The sequence below is a fragment of the Triturus cristatus genome, chromosome 4_1 (assembly GCF_964204655.1).
Source record: "Triturus cristatus chromosome 4_1, aTriCri1.1, whole genome shotgun sequence".
Taxonomy (NCBI): domain Eukaryota; kingdom Metazoa; phylum Chordata; class Amphibia; order Caudata; family Salamandridae; genus Triturus; species Triturus cristatus.
In genome coordinates this window covers 1,171,823,055-1,171,840,867 of record NC_140585.1, presented here as the reverse complement: position 1 = coordinate 1,171,840,867, position 17,813 = coordinate 1,171,823,055, and the positions used below count along the sequence as shown (strand labels likewise).

Sequence of the window (17,813 nt, the reverse complement as noted above, 5' to 3'; positions counted from 1 at the left end):
TGTTCTTTACATATCACTTGTTCCCAGCTACTGACATGCTCCTGTTTTGTAGTGCTATAAAAAAACAAGTAATATGATCACACACCACGGTCATAGTCAGCCAATCAGAATTTAATTAATGGAAGGCTGACAGATTTGAATCTTTCAATCTCAGTTGTGCATGCAGCTCTGGATTGACACATTAAACTTGTTTATGAGTGTGATATATTATGTACTCTCAATTAAAAGTTGGCAGAGTAGAAGAATTCATACTACTGTCCACTTCTTACCACTTTTGCATTGTTGATGCTGCACCCATAGAGGAACAGTCTTGGTCTGAGCAGAGGTATCTCCTATATTACAATTTTCTCAATGCAGTGTCAACAGATCACTTTAGCGTAGGTTATTGAGTACCCAGAAAATGAAAGGGGCCCAGATTCCGAAAGCACTACTTGGTGAACAAACTGTAGTTAGTCAAATGTAAATGTAAATGCACATAATATGAAGTGACATGGCAGATATAGGTATTGGGTAACCCTTTGGAGGAAGAGTGTCCATAGAGCAATTTTAATTGAAAAGTATATGTAAACATGTTTTGGTAGTATCACTCAGTCACTTCTAATTTCATTGCATCTTGTTTTTAACAGTGAGCGTGGCTTCTGGTCCAGCTGTTGCTTTCTTCAGCATTAAAAGTGAGAGAGAGACCTACAATACAGAGCAGCTCTATTCTGATAGAAGAAAAAGCATCATAGGTACAAGTAAGTCTTCTCTGCATACCTGATTAGAATTTTAGAAATAGTAGATACAGCATGAGCAACTCATTTCGCCATTGGTGCGTTTGGTAGATGGACTATAAATACTTAGTCTTCCCTGCACCCCTTCTAGACTGCCTAATTTGGGACTTATTTACTTAGTAAAATATTCATAGTCAATTTATAAAATGTGGTGCTTGAAGGTTTGAATTCTGGGGATTATTTCTATCAGTCAATTAATTTAATTCATTGTATTGCAGGATAAGTTCTTTGCACACGTGCAGGTGATCCAGCGCGGGAAAAGGGGGGCGAAATTTACAGATCCTCCCTGCGTCACAGACCCGTCGTCACACTAACTCATTCACACACGCATTCATTGGTGGGGCCCATAACACCAACACTCATACGTTTCTCTCATAGGTCTGCACACAAGAGAAATGATGCACTGGACATGTGGGGTACCTTATTATCTATAGGGAAGAAAAGTTATATTACAGAATATACATATTTGCATCACCACCTATAGGATCCCAACCTTAACATCAAGGCACTCCACCACTTGGTCGACGGACCAATTAGTTGGACTGGTTGATGGTGATTTAGAACCAGTTAAAACACATTCAAGCTTCAGAATCCTCTAATCTCCTAATGGAAGAATCACAAACTCATAATTTCTGTTAATCAAATTATTATTTATCTAAATCTTGTTTGCAAATATATAATTAGCATTTCGGTCAGTCAAATTAGAAATTTAGTCAAACAACACAAATCGCATGACATTTTATATTTACCTATTCTTGCTATTGGGGTCTTTCCTAATTCAATTGGCTCTGCATAAACCGAATTCTCTGCTCAACTGTCTCAATAAAAGCAGGCCAAGACTCAAGGTTCGGGAAAGTTATTTGCTCAGCACGTCCCAAAGATCTCCAAAGGACCAGGAATCATGCAAGCATCTAGCTAATCTGTCATCGCCTGTGGGGTCGGTAGGGGTGTGCGATAACTCCTCCCTATTCTACTACCCTTTTTATAATAAAATTCTGGATAACATGAAACATTTCTTTGGCAATAATAAAGTCTGATTGGTCCATTTGAAGAAAATTTTAACATTGTCCGACTTTCCCAGAGACTTTGGTTCTCAAAGAAGTGCTGGGTCACTTTCTCGGTTCATGACATAACCATGCAACATTGTTGTTTCCTGGTTGTGGAAGCTCATTGTTACCTGCGTTGATTTTTACTAACTGAAGTTTGGCAGTCCTCCATGTTCCTATCCTTGACCAGGAACACTGTGCTCTGACTTGAGGGTGCTTGGAGATCTACGGAGCCATCCGAGTCTGCGCAGTAGACATCGTGCTCACGAAACGGTGGCCACTTCTGAACTCCATTTTGAATGTCATTGTTTGGTAGGCCCAAATGCCAACTTAAGCAAAACAAACACAAAAGAGTAATTAATACACAGAAATGAAGATTCTAATGTTAAACCCTCACTAATCCCTTTATGTATTAGTATTTTCCTAGCTTATAGCGACATTTAAAGTAATAAAACTCACCATTCGGTCCAAACGGGAACGCAAACGTCACCAAAGCACCATAAATCATACAATATCCTATCACCACACGTACTACTGTTAATAGGCGTACCACAATTAGTTATTAGGGTTATTCTGCCATGCAAATAACAATGAGTCCCGCGTGTAATTTGTGTTTACCAAAAAAAATGCAAAATGTTGGTTAGTATAACACACCACCCAGTTAATTCAAATTATAATATAACTAGATTAAGTAATTAGTATTTTCTTGCAAAATAGAGGAGGTATACAACATTTTGCTTTACCTGCTCCATCAATCCCCCCTTTGGTGATTTTTAATATCACCACAAATTCCCTTAAAGTTTTATAAAATGTATAATAGAAATGAATTCAGTTCTCTTAAGTTTTGTTAGGTCACATGATAGTTTCCCCTGTTTCATCCTCTCTTGTCTTTATATACACATTCTCTTTCCATTCTTCTAACTCTATATCTTCCATTTCTCTCTCCTTTCTTTCTCTCTTTTCTTAGCAGCTTTTCTTTTTATATGATTTTGTAATTTTCTTCTCTTACCACATAAACATCCTAATCTCAGAATTAATACTAAAAATATCACACATGTTACTGGAATTAAACTCTTAGCAATAAATGTACTACCTAATTTTAGTAAAAAGTTCTTAATAGTAGAGAACCCTTTTCCAATCTTCTCTTAAACACTTTCAACCTCCAGTGGAACAATCTCCTCGTGCAAATCAGTTATATTCTTTATATATGTCTTCAAATCTTGACTTTCGTCAGGAATATAAGTACAACGATGTTGAACCTTCAGCATTCCACAGACTCCACCCTCTTTGGCCAAAATAATATCAAGGGCAAGTCGATTTTGCATCACCATGGCTCGCATAGCAACCATCTCTGTATTTACCAATAAAAATCCTCCAGCAGTGCTTGTTGATAAGCGATCCACTACTGTAGACAATTTTCTAATTTTGTGTGCACTCAGAGATAGTCCAATGGCTGATATCAGTGCTCCAAAAATATTCCCTACAATTTCTGCCCAACTCTCTCTCCTTCTACGTGTTACTTGTCTACCTATCTCATGTGCACCATCTTTTCCCCTTCCCACATGAAATATCTTTGGGAAAACCAGGCCTAGGTAACATGTGCCATACCAATGGTCAGGTAATCGATAATAAGCTTTGATCCCGCAGATAAAATATAATCCAGGGAATACCGGATCATTTCCTCCTTTAAATCCCCATCCACCCATGATTCTATAAGTATCATGGCAGTCACTCGCACCTATGAAATAATTATCATACACAGTTTGATTTCTTCTAATACACAATTTCCCTTTCTGAGGCCAATCTAAAGCCATAGCTGGACTAGTTTCTCCTTTCAAATGTTTTTCAACATCCAAGACTGTTTTTTTCTTCTTTTCTCTCAGGTATCTACTTTTTCATTTTTATTCTCATTTCTTCTACCATATCTAGAAAAGTCTTTTCTTCCCTCTTCAAACTACAAGTGAGATTATTTCTAAATACTGATTCTACAGTTAATTCTCTAGTTTCTAGGATAAATTCTCCTAAAACTTTACCAGGTTTTACCCTATTTAGTTCAGGAACTACGGGTAGTTGTGAAAAAATATTATCTACATCAGAAAAATAATATTCTAGTTTCCCTGTTTTATAAAACAAACTTGCTAATACGCTACATGTTATTCCATATGTTACTGGAAGGTGGTGGTAGGATACCCCCTCAGCTGCTGATGCAGGCAACTGCATGCAGACATAGCAGTCTCTCACATCCATTGTTTTTACATATTCATACAATAATTTTGAAAAAACATTGTTAGAAAAATCAGTTATGGACCTATCTTTATGTAAATAAGTTCTATCTATTTCTCTGGTTGGATTAATATCATGAATCTTCTCTACACCAGTTTTATTTTCAATATGACCTTCTATTGTCTCAAACGTTATTTTAAATTATACTATTAAAGCTAACGCACTCCACAGAAGCATTAGTAATCCTGTACAACAGCAACACACCTTGCACCATCTTCGAAGGAACACACACGTAGATTTTCTACTTTCTGTGTTTGCCATTTCAGAAAATGATCAGTGTCTTTTAACTTAGCCTCGTCCACACACAACTTGTTTCGTCTAAACCCAAGGCTCTAGGCGCCTACTTGGTTCTTTTCGGATATATCTCTTGTTTGGTATTTTCAAAATTCTCTTCTGGAACACTTTTGTTTCCTCAATTTGGCATTTGATTATCTTTCACTTTGCTCTCACAATCTTGATTCAGAATTTCCTGAACATCCGTCTCTTCTCCAATGTCGGACAAGATAACTCTCGGGATTTCTGATTCTTCATCTCCCTCAACCACTTCTGGTATAATCACCCCTAGATCCCCTTGGCTGTCTGCTTCCTCTTGTACTTCAGGAAGTGCCACATATGACCATTCTGGTGACTTATACCTCTGGTTAGGCTTTCTAGTCCGTTTTCTTTCCGGTGTCTGTTCAACGTCTTTTGATTTCTCTTGGCTAGATACCTCATTCACTTGTTCAGCTCTGGATGACTTTACTCGTGTCAATCGGTATCTCAATCTTTTATCTTGTTTGGCCAAACTTCTTCCTTTGCTGGCCTTTTCAACTTATTTCCTTTTTCACTTCTCTCAGTCCTCCATGCTCTTTTTCTCAGAACTCGACCTTCCTGTACTTCGTCGTCACTGTCCTCAGATTCGGTTCCACCTTGACTCTTAATTTCAGTAGCCTTTCTTTCCACCACTTTCTTTTTCCTATCTACTACTGTCCCTCCTTGTGTTTCTTCCACACAATCTTCCTGCTGACTAACTGTCCCTTCTTCTACCTGGATGTATGGTTTCCCTACACCTCCTCGGGGGTATTTCGCAACAATCTTTCCCTCTCTCTCTGTATCTGGTACCTCACCATCTACCTCTGCGATTTCAGGTGGAATTTCTCTTGTTTTTTCATGCGGAGCTTCTTTATCAACAATTTCTTTGACAGTCTCGTCACTGTTTTCGTTTACTCTTTCATGTACTTGTACTAGTTCAGTATCTGACTCTGAGCTAGTGACAGCAATTTGCAATCTCCTTCTTAATGGTAGATTCTCTGGTGCTATAACTGAACTTGATTCTAACTCCCCCCTTTCAGGAGTTGGTCTTGTTCTTGTTTCTTCTGAATCTGACTCAGAACTGGTATCAGATTCTTCAAAGTATTCTTCTTCACTGTTATCCACTGGATTTGGAATTTGCGAGGTATGGCTAGCATGAATCCAGCTCTTCACTCCTGCACATTTCACAGCTGTCGTCATGGTCAGTATCACCTGAAGTGGTTTACCCCACCATGGGTCCAGACAATTTCTTCTTCTACACACTTTTATTCTCACTCAGTCACCTGGGCTTAAATCATGAGCTGGCTTCTTTTCAAGAGTGGTTGCATCCGATCCAACCTGATGAAACACAGAATGAACGGAATCAGCCAATCCCTTGCAATAATCCAACACCAAGTTATCAGATATAGGCAATAGTTTGTTGACAGGAATGAAAACATGTCTCATTGCCCTCCCCATTACTATTTTATGGGGACTCAATCCAGTATTCCTATCAGAGATAGATCTAATAGTCATGAGTACTAGAGGCAAGACATCAGGCCATTTCAAACATGTGGCTAAACACATTTTTCCCAATCTGTTTTTAATGGTGCCATTTACTTGCTCCACCACACCAGAAGCCTCTGGGCGATAAGCACAATGCAGTTTCTGTTGTACATTTAATGCTTCACAAATCAGTTTCATGATTTCATTATGAAAATGTTTTCCTCTATCTGATTCGATCGTGACTGGAAAACCAAATCTGGGAATGAACTCTCTCAATAGTAGCATTGCTACTGTAATTCCATCACTTCTTCTAGTTGGGTATGCTTCCACCCATCGAGAAAACAAACAAACTACCACTAGAACATACCTCAACCTATTACAGGGGGGCATTTCAATGAAGTCAATCTGCATTCTTGTGAAAGGCCCTCCTTCTCGTCCTATTGTTCCTAGTCTTACCACTGTTTTTCTTCCAGAATTGTATTGCTGATATATAAGGCATCTCTAACATAGGCTCTCAGCTACAAGTCTAAACTTGGCATTATACCATGTCTGTTTGAAAAGTCTGATCATAGCATCTCTTCCTACATGTGCTTGTCCGTGATACATCCGTGCCATGGTAGAAACCATGCTATCAGGCATGACTTGTTTTCCATCCCGATAAACCCACACAGGATCTGTCTCTCGTGGTGCACATCCTGCTTTTATCCACTGTTTCCTTTCCTCATCTCCTGCTTCTTCTTGTAACTGCCTCACTTCCTCCCATGTGTTTACAGTGTTAGTAAAAAGTAAGGGACATGAATTAATCTCTTTTTCCCTACCACGATTCACAGAATTCTGATTTCGTGCACAATATTGTGCCATGTCATTAGCAAACTCGTTCCCCGCTGATATTTAATCAGCAGACTTCGAGTGTGCAGCACATTTTACTACTGCCAATTGCTTAGGCAGCTGTATCGCCTCAAGAAACTTTCCAACCACTTCAACATTCCTTGCACCACACCAAAGCCATACTGACTATCGGTAATCACAGTCACTCTCAGATTCTTTCCCAACTTACATGCTCTTGTTAATGCAAATAGTTCAGCAACCTGGGCCGATTTTACTGCTTTCAGACAAGCTGCTTCCAGTACAGCTGCTACAGTACATACTGCGTATGCTGCACTCAAAATTCCCTCGTCTGTTCTCAAGCATGACCCATCCACAAACATCACATAGTCACTTTCTGTCAAAGGTACATCTTTTAAATCAGGGCATGGCTTGGTACACAAATCAAGCACTTCCAAACAGTCATGATCCACATCATCCCTGACTTCCACATTATCAACATCAGGTAACAGTGTTGAAGGGGTCACATTCAGACACCTCACAAAGCTCACATTTGTTGCACCTAATATGACTTTCTCATATTTAGTTAAACGACTATGTGTCATAAACTGAGTGCGGCTCCTAGTTAAAAGGATTGCCACATCATGAGGCACAAACACTCTCACAGGATATCCCATCACAATTCCTTCACTCTGTTCCAGACTCTTACAAGTAGCTGCTACAGCTTTCAAACAACCAGGCAATGCCACAGCTACAAAATATAGCATAGCTGAAAAATATGCAATTGGTCTTCTCACTTTTCCATGTTTCTGTACTAATACGGAAAGTGCACATCCATTTCTTTCGCTGCAATAGAGCTCAAATTCTTTCTCATTGTCAGGCATGCCAAGAGCTGGGGCTTCACACAAACCATCTCTCAATTGTTTAAAAGCCTTCAACTCTTCTATATTTAATTCAATGGGGTCTTATACATCACTCTTTGTTAAGCGTACCAGAGGTTTTGCAATCAATGAAAAATTACTAATCCACTGACGGCAATATCCAACCATTCCAAGAAACATTCTCACCTCTCTCTGAGTCATTGGGGCTCTCATTCCTTGGATTATCCTGATTCTATCTGCAGTCACTTTTCTTAGCCCTTTTTCAATTTTATGGCCTAAATTAACCCCGGGCGTAGTACTACGCTTCGCCCACGTAGTGTACGTAGCGCTGCCTGCTTCGCAGTTTTCGAAGTAGGCGTAGCAGGCAGCGCTACGCACACGCCAGGGCGAAGCGGAGCTGCCTGCCACCCGCCTCCCGCCCGCCCTCCTTTTAAAATAATGTCATGTATGATAAAAAAATTAAATATAAAGACTCACCTGCAGCGCGGCGTCTCCGGGGCTCCCTCTTCCTCGTTCACAACTTCTTGTCACAAATGCGCATGCGCGGACGCCCGCGCATGCGCATTTCTTGCGAGAAATGCGCATGTGCGGGCGTCCGCGCATGCGCATTTGTGACAAGAAGTTGTGAACGAGAAAGAGGGAGCCACGGAGACGCCGCACTGCAGGTAAGTCTTTATATTTAATTATTTTATCATACATTACATTATTTTAAAAGGAGGGTGGGCAGGAGGCGGGCGGGGCGTAGTGGGGCTACGCGGAGCGCACGTGTGCGTAGATTTGTGCACACTACGCGCTGCTCCACGTACGCCCAGGCCTAGCCTAAATATATTTTGACAGTATTGTAATTTTGATGGGGATACTTTAAGTCCTCCATCTGCTAAATGATTCAACAATGCGACAGTATCCACTACACAAGCCTCTCGAGTCCTCGATGCCACCAATAGGACATCGATATATTGGACTAGTACCAAACTTTCGGGCATTTTTAAATCTTCTAGGGACTTCTTCAGAATCTGATTGAATATCGATGGGCTTTCTGTATATCCCTGTGGGATTCGGCACCATGCCAAAGTTCATTCGCCAAACCGAAACGCAAAAATGTGTTTGCCATCAGGGTGCAATGTAATGGAAAAGAAAGCATGACACAAGTCAATCACTGTGCACCATTCTGCATCATGAGGAATCTGATATAGAATCACAGAAGGATTTGGTACAATGGGACAACATGATATAATAATTTTATTCACTTTTCTCAGGTCTTGGACTATCCTGAAAGTTCCGTTAGGCTTTTTCAGACCCATAATTGGCGAATTACATGGACTGCTAATTATTTCTCTCAAAATACCTTGTTCAATCATTCTGTCTATTATAGGAGTAACTTCTACAATTATCTCGGGTGTCAATTAGTACTGTGGAATATTTGGGTAACTTACTCCTTCCTTTACAGAAATTTTTACGGGATCTACATTTTTCATTAATCCCACATCTTCTCCCGTGAAATCCCATACCTCCGTTTTCACTGTTTTCTTCAATTCCTGAGGCAATTCTTCCGGCTCAAATCCAGCAAATGCCTCAGTAATTTCAGGTCCCATATTAGCTATAGTCATTTTGTACAGTACATTCTCGTCAGCAGTCTCAAAAGCTATGCCATCAGGAGTACAGAAATGTGTGCAGTTCACCTTGCACAGTAAGTCCCTTCCTAACAAATTTACAGGGCTGGTATCGTACATGACGAAACGGTGCATTTCGGAAAACTTTCCTATTTTGACCTTAACTGGTTCAGTAAGATATGTTTTTATCTGTCTGTTGGATACTCCAACTACTTGGATTGTCTCATCCGATAGAGGGAGATTTTTAACATCAGCTGATCTAACAGTTGAACGAGTAGCACCAGTATCTACTAGGAAAGTAATGTTTTCGTCTTTTATCTTTCCATCCACAAAAGGGCCTGTCTGGTCTACTTCCAGAGTTGTGTTCAAGTACGCACTCTTCTTCCTCTCCTCGGCACCTCTCATCGCGTTGTAGCCAATACTGCGAAACAGCACTAGCGCGCGGCAGCTTAGTTACCTGTTCTTCGTTGTAGAATCCTGTCTCATTACTGTATCTCTGAGGATTTACGCTCTGTGGAAAAGGCGGTTTTGGCACCTGATACTGTTGGGCAACAACCTGCTGCTGTCGCTGCGGTTGACAACTCACCTCATTCTGCACCTGTGGATTCAATGATGCATTATCGCCATTAGCACTTGGGGGAAATTTACACTCGGATTTCCAAAGCCCTATCTTTCCGCAGTTATGACATGGCCACTTCTTTTTGGCTTCTTCTATACTAATCTGTCCTTTTCCTTTCCCAATATTGGGTTTTTGGGTTTTTGTTTCATGCTTTTGCCATTTGCCTGTTCAATCAGTTGGGCTTCCTGTCTTTCTGCCACTTTCACTTGAGCCCACGTGCCTTTTTCTTATAACTTACGTTGCTTGACTTCAATCTCATCGCTAAAATATTTGCATGCCTCAATACTTCATCTATCTTTTTATTTTGCCAATCCACTGTATGCTGTTTAATCATTTCACTTACTTCAGGACGCAACCCATACACAATCGATATACAAAATGACTCAAATCTTTTTCACTCAAATTCTCATCTCCACTGTATTGTTTAAAAGCCAATAACAATATTTCATAATAGGCATGTACAGATTCTTTTACTTCTTGGTGAGTTCTATCAATCTTTAACCAATCAGTTTCTTTTGGAGGTACTTTATTTTTCAGGAAGGTAACTACTATTTTCTCATTACTTCCGGATCGGGAGCACCTGTTTTTGGATCCTTAGGGTATTCTTGAGTAGGCCAACCTATTGTAATTTTACATTCTGCCCATAGATCTGCTGGCACAATTATGTCAAATAAACTGTTCAAATCAATCCATAATACTTTTGATAATTTGACACTCAGTTACCACCTTTTCTTTTTCTCTTACTGGGAAAGGTGCAAACGTTTTGTCTGCTGCATTGTCCCGTTTTCAAAACCACCTACTTTTCCATTTATCTACATCGCCCCATTTTCTTAATAAAACAATTAGCTCTTTAATTTGAGTTATTCTTCCTGCGGTTTTTAGACTCCCAATGTCTTTATCAGCAAAATCGACTCTGTATGGCTTTTGCAATGATTTTATTTTTTCAAAATCGATACCCATTTCACTCGCTACTTCTTCCAACTTTTCATGTAAAGTTCTCGCTCTCCATGTTATACTTTTACAAAGAAACATTAGTTCTTCATCCTGATATGCTTTTAATTTTTCTGTGGGAATAGTTCCTACTAATAATTCTTCTAAAACTATTTTTCATTTTGCCACATCTAAAGGTCGAAGTTCAGCATCTTTTTGCTGTAAGCTCCTTAACCATTCACTTAGTTCCTCAGAAGTAGGACCTACAGGATTTGGTTAATTTCTTGTTTGTTCTAAACTCTTTGGTGTCCCTGGTACTGATTCTGTCGTCATTATTGCTTTATTCGCTAGGCTCTGATTCACTGTCAAATTTTTAGGAGTACTTAATCCAGAAGTTCCTACCACTTGTCCCCATGGATTTTCCCTTGAATCTCTTTTTTCCATTTCGGTTTGTTTATTACTGTTGTAAGGGATTGTTAGACAATGTTCACTATCCTTTTGCTTATCAAAAATAGGCATCACTGGTCCTATTGTTACAGGAACAGTTACAGCTTCCATATTTTTAGTCAATTCCCTAATTTATTCAGTTAACTCTGAAGTAGTTCTGGCTAATTCAGCTGAATTTTCATTTGTCATTTTACCAGGTTGTGTATTTTCTGATTCTCTAAAGGGATTATTTCTCCCTACCTCAGGTGGCATTGACTCAAATTTTATATTTTGTGGTGTTTCTTTTACTGGGGCACTTGGTGTCAACACTGTGGAATTTGGTTGATACGGGGGAGGATTGTTATAAAACATGTCCTCCAGTACATCATCCTCCGACTCATGCACACCATGCTTGTAGCCTTCCGACCCGGTATTGTTTTTCTTCTCTGTACATTTTCTACTACTAGTCTCTTCAGCATTTCTCTTAGGGAACATCCCATCAGCCATATTTGCACTTCGCCATCTCCTCATTCTGTCATCATGATTCTCTTATCCACACGGTCTACCAAACATGTAGTTATACCTTCCGCCACTCCGCTGTCGTTCTCTTTCATACATCTCATCTTCCCATTCTGTCAATGCTGCAAACTGAGTAGGTCTAGATCTCGGTTCTAATCTTATCATTCTTTCTCTTAAATTCCTTAATACCGTTAAATTAAATGAACCATGTTGTCTGGAAACACTAAAACTCCATCATCTTTTGTATACTTTGCCCAATTATCTAGCCAAATACATGTATGATACCCATATTTCGCAACCATGAAGGATGCGGGCGATTTCGGTGGAGGAAGCAACTGTCCCTCTCTAGTCACAATCGGTTTATCCTTTTTAAATAAATTCTTGATTTTTCCAAACCAGGACTTTTTTCTTTTTCTGGTGGATCGTAATACATCATTTTCTTTTCCCGGTATCGCTAGATTTCTTCTACGACTATTCTGTTGTCTTATCCAATCGTAGCGCGACTCACACTAACGCACCAATCAGGAGCGTCTATGTCACCTTTGCAAATCTCCAATCTCAGCGCGCCTCACACTAACGCACCAATCTGGAGCGTCTACGTCACACTGTAATTCTCCACTCCTAGCTCGATTTTCACTAACGCACCAAATCCGGAGCGTCTATGTCTCTTAATGGCTGGCCTATCCTCTGTTAGTAACAACATAAAAACACCACCATTGTCCGCTTCTCTAACAATGAGATAGGTTTTTTTTTTTACCTTTTTCACAAGAATTCCGTACTTCTCGAGAGCAGCGCTTACCTCTGCCCTTCCACAGAATTATTTCATTTGTTGATAAAGTAGCACTTCCCTCTACTTTACCCTTCTTACAAGCTTAGGGGACACCTATTACCTTTCCAGTGATAAGCGTAATCAGAGATCACAATTGACTCCTGTTACTTAAGACCAAAATTTCACAGGGGGCCTTCACTATCCATACACCTCTTTCACTCAGAAATGTCCCTATCGATAACACGACGATGTTACCTATCCAAACCCAGACAATGCGTCGTGCGACTCCAATCGTCACACTTTTTCCCCATGTACCTACAGGGCAACAAAACAATACACCATGCGACTTCACTTGCCACACGTTTTCCCTGTGTACCTACTGGGCATCCAACTTCCTACATCCCAGAAGTCTTCAGAAACAACATAGAACGCGACGCGACTCAACATAGAATGTTAGAACATAAATCAATAATCAATCAAACATCCGCAATCAATAATCAAAACATCAATAATCAAAATCAATAAGCAATAATCACCAAACCAATGCAATAAAACCATCAATCTGCTACCTGAAAAACCGATCCAGCGCGGGAAAAGGGGGACGAAATTTACAGATCCTCCCTGCGTCACAGACCCGTCACGCTAACTCATTCACACACGCATTCATTGGTGTGGCCCATAACACCAACACTCATGCGTTTCTCTCACAGGTCTGCACATGGGAGGAATAATGCGCTGGACATGTGGGGGGTACCTTATTACCTATAGGGAAGAAAAGTTATATTACAGAATATACATATTTGCATCACCACCTATAGGATCCTAACCTAAACATCAAGGCACTCCACCACTTGGTCGACAGACCAAATAGTTGGACTGGTTGATGGTGATGTAGAACCAGCTAAAACACATTCAAGCTTCAGAATCCTCTAATCTCCTAATGGAAGAATCACAAACTCATAATTTCTGTTAATCAAATTATTATTTATCTAAATCTTGTTTGTAAATATATAATTAGCATTTCGGTCCGTCAAATTTTGAAATTTAGTCAAACAACACAAATCGCATGACATTTTATATTTACCTTGTCTTGCTATTGGGGTCTTTTCTAATTCAATTAGCTCTTCATAAACCGAATTCTCTGCTCAATTGTCCCAATAAAAGCAGGCCAAGACTTAAAGTCCGGGAAAGTTCTTTGCTCAGCACGTCACAGTCCCACAGATCTCCAAAGGACCAGGAATCGTGCAAGCATCTAGCTCATCTGTCATCGCCTTTGGGGTCGGTAGGGGTGTGCGATAACTCCTCCCTATTCTACTACCCTTTTTATAATAAAATTCTGGATAACATGAAATATTTCTTTGGCAATACTAAAGTCTGATTGGTCCATTTGAAGAAAATTTTAACATTGTCCGACTTTCCCAGAGACTTTGGTTCTCAAAGAAGTGCTGAGTCACTTCCTCGGTTCATGACATAACCATGCAACATTGTTGTTTGCTGGTTGTGGAAGCTCATTGTTTCCTGCGTTGATTTTTACTAACTGAAGTTTGGCAGTCCTCCATGTTCCTATCCTTGACCAGGAACACTGTGCTCTGACTTGAGGGTGCCTGGAAATCTACGGAGCCATCCGAGTCTGCGCAGTAGACATCGAGCTCACGAGACGGTGGCCACTTCTGAACTCCGTTTTGAATGTCATGGTTTGGTAGGCCCAAATGCCAACTTAAGCAAAACAAACACAAAAGAGTAATTAATACACAGAAATGAAGATTCTAATGTTAAACCCTCACTAATCCCTTTATGTATTAGTATTTTCTTAGCTTATAGCGACATTTAAAGCAATAAAACTCACCATTAGGTCCAAACGGGAACGCAAACGTCACCAAAGCACCATAAATCATACAATATCCTATCACCACACGTATTACTGTTAATAGGCGTACCACAATTAGTTATTAGGGTTATTCTGCCATGCAAATAGGCGTGTAATTTGTGTTTACCAAAAAAAGAAGCAAAATGTTGGTTATTTTAACACATCACCCAATTAAATCAAATTATAATATAAATCGATTAAGTAATTAGTATTTTCATGCAAAATTGAGGAGGTCTACAACATTTTGCTTTACCTGCTCCATCACAGGTTAACTTTCCTGGTGTCTATATTTGTATGTGAGCATGACAACATGTGAACCTTACTCAAAACCTGAACCCAGCACTAACTTTGACTGCTTACCGAACAAGCAAGTGGACTAATATATGAGCTTGTCTGGACCCCGATAGTTCTAAATGTAGTTTAAGTGTCAACAAACTCCTTTTTCAAAAATGTTTTGGTCAGTTATTCTTTGATGCCCAGACTGTGATATGCCAAGTAATTGTCTTTGAATTTCTTATCTTTTGAGTTGCCGAATTGAACTACTTGGATTTGTCGTTCCTGGGTGTGGTAATTTCTACAAATTACGAGTTTCAGTGCTTAGAATGGGAAATAACCATGGAGATCAAATTTTCTGCACTCCCTCCCCTCCCCCGAATACCAGACACGTTGCCTAACAAAATGTCAGTGGAAAAAATCTGTGAGGTGCTGGTATTCCTGTGAACTTCATAATCGTGTTTCGGCCAGAAACTTACATAAGTGGCCAATAGGTGGTAAATATCAGTAGTATGGTATTTATCGGGTGCACAATCAAGTTTTTGACCTCAGAAAGGTGTTTAATGTACTGATTGCACATGATTTGCCCTTTCGTTGGTGCTAATACTCAGCTTTAACCCGGTTTACTTGCAAGATAGGCGCAGGGTTCTACTTTGTGAAAATCAAGCTCTGACAAATCCTCCGGGGTTGTGTAATTAGCATCCAAGTTGCAATCCTGATTCTGAATAATGGGAGCTTGTGCTGTGATTGGTATTTGGGTGAGGGTCAGAATAAAGCCTTTTAGGGTCTGATTTAGAGTTTAGCAGACAAGTACTACATCACAAACGTGACGAATATCCTGCCTGTATATCCTAAGGCACTTGTAATAAGGCAGACAGTATATCTATAAAGTTTGTGATGGAGTACCCGTTTACCAAACTCTAAATCAGGCCCTTAGTGTTTTGTTTACAGACATTCATAAATGGAATTCATTAAGCATATGTTCTTTGAGTATATCGTAGCACTTGTCAAGATTTGTGCCTTCAACATGTCTACTGTTTACCGAGGTCATGATTAAAATGACAGGTTTCACTCTCTTTTCACAACCATAACTTTTTCGGAACGCCTCAGAGACATCGATTGAAGTGTTTCATACAGTACCAGGACTTAGACACAGAAAGCTTTTTCCCCATTCTTGTTAGCTTGGTTTTTTCAATTTTCTGGAGCAGACAATCAGCCAATCAGCCAACAGAAGCTGACATCTAAATGCCCCATACTATTTTAAGCAATGGGTGAATCACATTCTTTCCACTTCACTTGGCAATGCTTTTTTCTGTAATGCCAAGCTTGTGGTTGTCTGTTCTCTGCAGTGTATCTCTCCGCAGTCCAAAGAAACATTTGTTAGATATTGTTTTCTAATCATGATTGCCTCTCCAAGCCAGTGGTACCTCACCTGGCAGCCAAACACCTGAGGTCAGCCATCTGTCGGAACTGATGCTGACATTCTGACTGTAGAACTAGGCACGTTCGAACCTATTCTTAGTAGAACACACCAACTAGACATGTTTGCCTGTAAGGAGAACTGGTGAAATCCCTCTTCTGACAGGTATAGGAATACTCTCTAGCTGTGCCAGTCTGCATCCTATCACCATATGGATCAATTTTATTCATTGTAGAGTCATTTGTTCCTCAATCAATGAGTAGATTTGTAGAGCACTAGTTGTCACTTTGAGGGAATCCAGGTGCTTCCTATTTTCTATATTCCCCTACCCCTAACCTCCAATTGTGCAAGCCCTTTAAAGTGGCCTCTAACGGAGTCTCGTCTTGAGTGACTTCGAGATGGCAGCACTCGTTTGATGAAGAGCTGTAGTTGGGCCTCCACACCAATGGCCCAAGGAAGCGCTGATGCTGGGGCGAATCTGAGAGTCTTTTAAATTAAGATGCAGTTTTCCTCCCATAATTTAGTGCTTTTAAACATCCCGTTCTATTTGGCTCTAAAAGTGATATCGGGTCAATATGGTCCATTGATGTACAATTGGTTTCACTTTTTCACAACAGGATTTCCATTTCTTACCACTGAGGTGCATGCAAGTTTGAGCAATATTCAAGACACAGAGAGAGAAGAGAGTTCCTTCTGTATTAGCTCTGGTAAGTTGCACTAATTTCTCCAAGACTAATTTTTAAATTGCTACTAAACATTAAGCGCCTGATTACGACTTTCAGTGTTGCGGGAGCGGGTGTCACGCCACCGCCACACTCCCCCACCCCCAAGAGTCGCCGCCACCCTCCAGATTTCAAGTAATTTTGTGGTCTGGAGGATCAGGCGGCGTGCCAGTACCACCGCAGTGCTGTTTAAAGGCTTATTGTGAGCCAGAAACAGCACCACCACAGGACCGCAAGTGCACGTTCCCACTCCGGAAGAAATGCACCATGTCGTGCATTTCTTCCTGTGCAGGAACTAGTGGTGCAGAAATACAGGGGGGCACAACATGTGCCCCCCTGCATGCACCCCGTGCACAAGGGCAAGAGGGGGCCCTGAGGGCCCATTTTCTTTCCTCACCACCAGCCTTTTCATGGTGTAAGAACCTCCAGGAGAGCGCTAGCGGTGAGAAAATTCGTAACATGATGGCGGTGCCTCAGGGCACCACCAAGCATATTTTAGTCCTCAGACTGCCGCACCACTGACAGGGAACGGCGGTTCCCTGGCAGCTGTGGCAGTGAAATGCCAGTCCGACCGCACAACTCGTAATACGGTTTTTGGACTGCCGGAGTGGCAGTGGCTGGACCGCCACTGCCGTGCCCCCACGGATCTGGCGGTCCATGGACCGCCAAACTTATAATAAGGCTGTAAGTAGCCCAGCTGCCTCTACCGCTGCTAAGAATCGGAAAAGTTGTCACTACTTCCCTTTATTGGTGTTACTGACAGTACAAGTGAACCCTTCACATTTCAACATACATACATACTCTGACCTGTCAAGAACAATCTAGAAACACCATGCTCTATGCCCTTCACATTCTGCTCCGCTCAGAGCCACTCTCACCATTTTCAACTTCCATATTACCGCATCCAAAGCACTCAAGCTTCAAAAAGAGAGAAACCTGTCCAAAATCACCCTCCTATGCTCCAACTGTTCTCCGTTAAAAAACCTGAAAAAACAGCAAACTGAGGGAGTTCTTTTGTGTTTGGCGGATAGTCCCAATCACTCCAGGGTAATGGAGGTCATAACCTCTGCCCGT

At 40.7% G+C, this 17,813-nt stretch overlaps 1 protein-coding gene across 4 annotated transcripts in view; it reads left to right on the top strand.

Annotated features, from left to right (window-relative positions):
- Positions 1 to 17,813, top strand: part of LOC146856280 (uncharacterized) — a 127,907-nt gene that overhangs the window by 67,824 nt on the left and 42,270 nt on the right. For 2 of the 4 annotated variants that reach the window (XM_085654374.1, XM_085654375.1), the window contains exons 7-8: positions 627 to 737; positions 16,635 to 16,724. In XM_085654374.1, the coding sequence (XP_085510500.1) occupies positions 627 to 737; positions 16,635 to 16,724 (201 nt within the window). The remainder of the gene's footprint in view (positions 1 to 626; positions 738 to 16,634; positions 16,725 to 17,813) is intronic. The other 2 variants (XM_085654376.1, XM_085654377.1) reach the window with 2 other exon arrangements.